An 8,229-nucleotide genomic window follows, 5' to 3' on the forward strand; every position below is an offset into this window, starting at 1 on the left:
TATGTATATATATATAAAATTCTTCAAAGAGATTGTTAAATGTTATGTTTTGTTTTTTCGTAACAATGTCTAATTTTTATTGAAGTAAACTCTAGCCATTCATAAAAAAATGTCTTTAATAGACGATTTGTTTTTACTTTGTACAAAATATATTTATTACAAAAGAAAACGACATGAAAATATAAGGAGAAAACCGAATAATGTAGATCAAATTAATAAGTGACAATGACGGAAAGTGGGAGGGGAGATGGGTCTCTGTTAGACGGAATATTTCTGTCTCTCTTGAGCTACATTTCATATTTTATATTTATCTTTTAAATTATTAGTCAATTTTATATTTATATCTTATGTTCAGTGGTTTCACAGAGCCAATTTAAAGCCACGGAACATAAGATATAAATATAAAATAATAAAATAAAATAAATAAATATTAAATATTAAACGTAGCTTTACAGAGACAAAAATATTCGATCTAGGTCTCTATGAGTGTTCAAGTGGGAATGGTCTTAGCGTTACACGGGGATGGGGAGGGGGTATAAAAATACCACAGTTTGTGTTACCCAACTGTTCAAAGTCAAAATGTTTATAAATCGCAAAGCGTTTTAGCTATATTTTACGAAAAACCTACTGAGTCCAATTTCAAAGTTGTTCGACCCGTCGGTTGTCATGGTGTAGAAAACTGGGTCATTATCCGGGTCCACGCCAACGACCTTAAATATCTGTTTCCCAGCTTTGGCAGTTTTGGCGCTGGTTTGCTGTGACGCAACTGACACAGAATTACAGGCGTCCAGAACTGTGGAAAAAAATACTAGTCATTTAAACATCTAAGTAATTAAACAAGATCCGTTTCAAAAAGAAAATCTCATGCAAAACAAAAGTAAACAAACACAAAAAGTCTAACAAACAAACACACGCGCGAACACACATACACATGCACACACACGCACGCACACACACTCACACATAACCAAACAGCAAATAAATATACAAAAGTACTTAACATCGGTATATAAATGTTTCAGTATTAATATTGGAAAATAGAATTTCAGTATTTAATGTTCGAAGAATGGAAAGTAAATATTTATTACCAAGAAACAATAATCATGAATTTGTGGAAAAAGGTAAAAAAAGAAGTTTGTTTTGTTTAATGACACCACTAGAGCACATTGATTTATTAATCATCGGCTATAGGTTTTCAAACATTTGGTAATTTTGACATATAGTCTTAGAGAAAGAAAGAAAGAAATGTTTTATTTAACGACGCACTCAACACATTTTATTTACGGTTATATGGCGTCAGACATATGATTAAGGACCACACAGATATTGAGAGAGTAAACCCGCTGTCGCCACTTCATGGGCTACTCTTTTCGATTAGCAGCAAGGGATCTTTTATATACACCATCCCACTGACAGGATATCACATACCACGTCTTTTGATATACCACTCGTGGTGCACTGGCTGGAACGATAAATAGCCCAATGGGCCCACCGACGGGGATCGATCCCAAACCGACCGCGTATAAAACCCACTGGGCTACGTCCCGCCCTTCTTGGATAAAGATATAAAGTATATTAGAAAAACATGATAGTGTATCCAAAACAAATTCAAGTTCTGACGTCACCCTTATTGAACTTTGCAGGAATATAACTTAATAAATGGTAACAAGTGGAATTAGTTGGATATTTTATTTGTGGGCATGCTATTCACGGTATAATGTTTATATTTCACAATAATGTTTTATTTATTTATTATTATTGTTGTTTGTTTGTTTATTGTTTTTTGTGGGTTTATTATTTTGTTTATTATTATTTTTATTTTTTTGGAAGGGTCATCAAGCAACAATATTTCTTTCACAATCCATTGACCTTCTAATATAAATATTAGTGCGCATATCGCCCTAACAACAGTGCTGTTCATCATTTGTTAGAATTATACTCCCAAATTTGCGAATCTTTGGACAAAAGGAACACTTCTGTGCTGTGTTCTGTGATATGTTAAAAACATTTGATAGAGTGTGACACAGAGGATTAATCCATAAACTTGAAAACTGTATTGCGTCTTTTTCTCTGTTTCCTGTATTATTCTTTCTTCTTTCTCTTTTTCTATAATATTTATTTCTGTTCATATTTAAATTGCAAAAATATATTGCTGTCGTAACCAGTATGTAGTATGGAGAAGGTCTAGTAAGTTGTATAACTTGTGCCTAATCCATTTGTTCTTTAAAAAGCAATACAATATGTTTCCGTCAATCTCACAATCATCGTATGTTTGTGATATCGTTAACACAATAACAAATATTGGGATGGGAGTATATAAGCAAAAATTATACAGTTGTTTACTTAAGCTCATTAAGACAAATAATGTTTAAGCCTCACCTAAAACGATAAAAATTGTTAAAACTATTTGTATAGTTACAAGAAAGTGCCGTTGATTGTAGAAGAAGAAGAGAAATTGAAAAATTAAATATACTCTGTAATCAGGTCAGTACCGTACCTAGCCTAAGGTTAGAGTTAAACATACTCTGTAATCAGTACCGTACCTAGCCTAAGGTTAGTGTTAAAAATACTCTGTAATCAGTACCGTACCTAGCCTAAGGTTAGAGTTAAACATACTCTGTAATCAGTACCGTACCTAGCCTAAGGTTAGAGATAAACATACTCTGTAATCAGTACCGTACCTAGCCCAAGGTTAGTGTTAAATATACTCTGTAATCAGTACCGTACCTAGCCCAAGGTTAGATTTAAATATACTCTGTAATCAGTACCGTACCTAGCCTAAGGTTAGTGTTAAATATACTCTGTAATCAGTACCGTACCTAGCCTAAGGTTAGAGTTAAATATACTCTGTAATCAGTACCGTACCTAGCCTAAGGTTAGTGTTAAATATATCTGTAATCAGTACCGTACCTAGCCTAAGGTTAAAGTTAAACATACTCTGTAATCAGGTCAGTACCGTACCTAGCCTAAGGTTAGAGTTAAACATACTCTGTAATCAGTACCGTACCTAGCCTAAGGTTAGTGTTAAATATACTCTGTAATCAATACCGTACCTAGCCTAAGGTTAGAGTTAAATATACTCTGTAATCAGTACCGTACCTAGCCTAAGATTAGAGTTAAATATACTCTGTAATCAGTACCGTACCTAGCCTAAGGTTAGTGTTAAATATATCTGTAATCAGTACCGTACCTAGCCTAAGGTTAAAGTTAAACATACTCTGTAATCAGGTCAGTACCGTACCTAGCCTAAGGTTAGAGTTAAACATACTGTGTAATCAGTACCGTACCTAGCCTAAGGTTAGTGTTAAAAATACTCTGTAATCAGTACCGTACCTAGCCTAAGGTTAGAGTTAAACATACTCTGTAATCAGTACCGTACCTAGCCTAAGGTTAGAGATAAACATACTCTGTAATCAGTACCGTACCTAGCCTAAGGTTAGAGTTAAATATACTCTGTAATCAGTACCGTACCTAGCCCAAGGTTAGTGTTAAATATACTCTGTAATCAGTACCGTACCTAGCCTAAGGTTAGAGTTAAATATACTCTGTAATCAGTACCGTACCTAGCCTAAGGTTAGTGTTAAATATACTCTGTAATCAGTACCGTACCTAGCCTAAGGTTAGAGTTAAATATACTCTGTAATCAGTGCCGTACCTAGCCTAAGGATAGTGTTAAATATATCTGTAATCAGTACCGTACCTAGCCTAAGGTTAAAGTTAAACATACTCTGTAATCAGGTCAGTACCGTACCTAGCCTAAGGTTAGAGTTAAACATACTCTGTAATCAGTACCGTACCTAGCCTAAGGTTAGTTTTAAATATACTCTGTAATCAGTACCGTACCTAGCCTAAGGTTAGAGTTAAATATACTCTGTAATCAGTACCGTACCTAGCCTAAGGTTAGAGTTAAATATACTCTGTAATCAGTACCGTACCTAGCCTAAGGTTAGTGTTAAATATATATGTAATCAGTACCGTACCTAGCCTAAGGTTAAAGTTAAACATACTCTGTAATCAGGTCAGTACCGTACCTAGCCTAAGGTTAGAGTTAAACATACTCTGTAATCAGTACCGTACCTAGCCTAAGGTTAGAGTTAAACATACTCTGTAATCAGTACCGTACCTAGCCTAAGGTTAGTGTTAAACATACTATGTAATCAGTACCGTACCTAGCCTAAGGTTAGTGTTAAATATACTATGTAATCAGTACCGTACCTAGCCTAAGGTTAGTGTTAAATATACTCTGTAATCAGTACCTTACCTAGCCTAAGGTTAGTGTTAAATATACTCTGTAATCAGTACCGTACCTAGCCTAAGGTTAGAGTTAAACATACTCTGTAATCAGTATCGCACCTAGCGTAAGGTTAGTGTTAAATATACTCTGTAATCATGTCAGTACCATACCTAGCCTAAGGTTAGTGTTAAACATACTCTGTAATCAGTACCGTACCTAGCCTAAGGTTAGTGTTAAACATACTCTGTAATCAGGTCAGTACCGTACCTAGCCTAAGGTTACAGTTAAATATAATCTGTAATCAGTACCGTACCTAGCCTAAGGTTAGAGTTAAACATACTCTGTAATCAGTACCGTACCTAGCCTAAGGTTAGAGTTAAACATACTCTGTAATCAGTACCGTACCTAGCCTAAGGTTAGTGTTAAATATACTATGTAATCAGTACCGTACCTAGCCTAAGGTTAGTGTTAAATATACTATGTAATCAGTACCGTACCTAGCCTAAGGTTAGTGTTAAATATACTCTGTAATCAGTACCGTACCTAGCCTAAGGTTAGTGTTAAATATACTCTGTAATCAGTACCGTACCTAGCCTAAGGTTAGTGTTAAACATACTCTGTAATCAGTACCGTACCTAGCCTAAGGTTAGTGTTAAACATACTCTGTAATCAGTACCGTACCTAGCCTAAGGTTAGAGTTAAATATACTTTGTAATCAGTGCCGTACCTAGCCTAAGGTCAGTACCGTACCTAGCCTAAGGTCAGTACCGTACCTAGCCTAAGGTCAGTACCGTACCTAGCCTAAGGTTAGAGTTAAATATACTCTGTAATCAGTACCGTACCTAGCCTAAGGTCAGTACCGTACCTAGCCTAAGGTTAGAGTTAAATATACTCTGTAATCAGTGCCGTACCTAGCCTAAGGTCAGTACCGTACCTAGCCTAAGATTAGAGTTAAACATACTCTGTAATCAGTACCGTACCTAGCCTAAGATTAGAGTTAAATATATCTGTAATCAGTACCGTACCTAGCCTAAGGTTAAAGTTAAACATACTCTGTAATCAGGTCAGTACCGTACCTAGCCTAAGGTTAGAGTTAAACATACTCTGTAATCAGTACCGTACCTAGCCTAAGGTTAGTGTTAAATATACTCTGTAATCAGTACCGTACCTAGCCTAAGGTTAGAGTTAAACATACTCTGTAATCAGTACCGTACCTAGCGTAAGGTTAGTGTTAAATATACTCTGTAATCAGGTCAGTACCATACCTAGCCTAAGGTTAGTGTTAAACATACTCTGTAATCAGTACCGTACCTAGCCTAAGGTTAGTGTTAAACATACTCTGTAATCAGGTCAGTACCGTACCTAGCCTAAGGTTACAGTTAAATATAATCTGTAATCAGTACCGTATCTAGCCTAAGGTTAAAGTTAAACATACTCTGTAATCAGTACCGTACCTAGCCTAAGGTTAGTGTTAAATATACTCTGTAATCAGTACCGTACCTAGCCTAAGGTTAGTGTTAAACATACTCTGTAATCAGTACCGTACCTAGCCTAAGGTTAGAGTTAAATATACTTTGTAATCAGTGCCGTACCTAGCCTAAGGTCAGTACCGTACCTAGCCTAAGGTCAGTACCGTACCTAGCCTAAGGTTAGAGTTAAATATACTCTGTAATCAGTACCGTACCTAGCCTAAGGTCAGTACCGTACCTAGCCTAAGGTTAGAGTTAAATATACTCTGTAATCAGTGCCGTACCTAGCCTAAGGTCAGTACCGTACTTAGCCTAAGATTAGAGTTAAACATACTCTGTAATCAGTACCGTACCTAGCCTAAGATTAGAGTTAAACATACTCTGTAATCAGTACTGTACCTAGCCTAAGGTTAGAGTTAAACATACTCTGTAATCAGTACCGTACCTAGGCTAAGGTTAGAGTTAAACATACTCTGTAATCAGTACCGTACCTAGCCTAAGGTTAGAGTTAAACATACTCTGTAATCAATACCGTACCTAGCCTAAGGTTAGTGTTAAATACGCTCTGTAATCAGTGCCGTACCTAGCCTAAGGTTAGAGTTAAACATACTCTGTAATCAGTACCGTACCTAGCCTAAGGTTAGTGTTAAACATACTCTGTAATCAGTGCCGTACCTAGCCTAAGGTTAGTGTTAAACATACTCTGTAATCAGTGCCGTACCTAGCCTAAGGTTAGTGTTAAACATACTCTGTAATCAGTACTGTACCTAGCCTAAGGTTAGAGTTAAACATACTCTGTAATCAGTACCGTACCTAGCCTAAGGTTAGAGTTAAATATACTCTGTAATCAGTACCGTACCTAGCCTAAGGTTAGAGATAAACATACTCTGTAATCAGTACCGTACCTAGCCTAAGGTTAGTGTTAAATATACTATGTAATCAGTACCGTACCTAGCCTAAGGTTAGAGATAAACATACTCTGTAATCAGTACCGTACCTAGCCTAAGGTTAGAGATAAACATACTCTGTAATCAGTACCGTACCTAGCCTAAGATTAGTGTTAAACATACTCTGTAATCAGTACCGTACCTAGCCTAAGGTTAGAGTTAAACATACTCTGTAATCAGTACCGTACCTAGCCTAAGGTTAGAGATAAACATACTCTGTAATCAGTACCGTACCTAGCCTAAGGTTAGTGTTAAATATGCTCTGTAATCAGTGCCGTACCTAGCCTAAGGTTAGAGTTAAATATATCTGTAATCAGTACCGTACCTAGCCTAAGGTTAGAGTTAAACATACTCTGTAATCAGTACCGTACCTAGCCTAAGGTTAGTGTTAAATATGCTCTGTAATCAGTGCCGTACCTAGCCTAAGGTCAGTATCGTACCTAGCCTAAGGTTAAAGTTAAATATACTCTGTAATCAGTACCGTGCCTAGCCTAAGGTTAGAATTAAATATACTCTGTAATCAGTGCCGTACCTAGTCTAAGTGGGGCAACAGTAATAGAGACAGATACCTTTCCGTATAGTTTGAGGTGCAACTGCACCTATTTACCCCAGTTGAGTACGACCATGGTAATAAAGTTATTAACAAATATATGTATACGTTATACTCATTAACACACGATACATATTTTTTATTAAACTCTCAATAATAACGATAGTTCTAGCACTTTTTAACAAGAGTTATAATTATACTTTATATTAAAGTGACTCGACTAGAACACTAATAAAACTATAAGAAACGTGATAGTATTAGCATTCTTTAATAAAAGATATAATTATATTATATAATAAAGTAACTCTGCTAGAACACTCAAATAAAACTATACATTTCTTTGTCAGAAACAGTACATTATTAGAACTCTTAAACGAAAGTAATAATAAAACTACAAGAAAAGTTATTAGTATCTGTAAACAAAAGTTGTAACAAAACGTTATGAGTCCGTTTACGTGGAAAAAGAAATCGAGGAATTGGCATGAAACTCCATAATGTTCATATGATAACTTTTAAAACTAATATGAATTCAAATAACCTTTTAAACAAAAATTCAGTATAAATAAAAACGTTTCGTAATAAATTAGCATAAAATTACATAGATTAAATCTCATTTTTAATACACTGGCGAAGACAAAATACTAGAACAGCCAAGGTATGCAGCTTCACTTGCATTGTCACTGAAGTGGTCGATAATTCAGTACACAGAGACTAAAGGTGGAACTGCGCGTGTTTTACGTTCCATCAGTTGCCTTCATATCCGTATCAAAAAAGAAGATTTCCTTTCCTTTCCTTTAAACGTATCTTTGTGCTTATATCCAGTTAAGGTTCAAGCACGCTATCCCGGGCACACACCTCAGCTATCTGGACTGTCTGTGGGTTAGTTGTTAATTGTTAGTGGTTAGTGATAGAAAAGAGAGTGTAGTAGTCCTTAAAACTCGCTCTAGGTGGAAGCCGATACCGGGCTGCGAACCCTGTGCCTATCAGCCTTATATCCGATGGCTTAACCAAGACACCATCGAGGCCGGT

The 8,229-nt window shown here is 36.0% G+C and overlaps 1 protein-coding gene across 1 annotated transcript in view; it reads right to left on the reverse strand.

The window, feature by feature from the left end:
- Positions 1 to 8,229, reverse strand: part of LOC121378004 — a 40,142-nt gene that overhangs the window by 15,636 nt on the left and 16,277 nt on the right. Inside the window, exon 6 of the mRNA XM_041506100.1 lies at positions 629 to 793. Coding sequence (XP_041362034.1) covers positions 629 to 793 — 165 coding nt within the window. The remainder of the gene's footprint in view (positions 1 to 628; positions 794 to 8,229) is intronic.

Source organism: Gigantopelta aegis, chromosome 7, assembly GCF_016097555.1.
Source record: "Gigantopelta aegis isolate Gae_Host chromosome 7, Gae_host_genome, whole genome shotgun sequence".
Taxonomy (NCBI): Eukaryota; Metazoa; Mollusca; class Gastropoda; order Neomphalida; family Peltospiridae; genus Gigantopelta; species Gigantopelta aegis.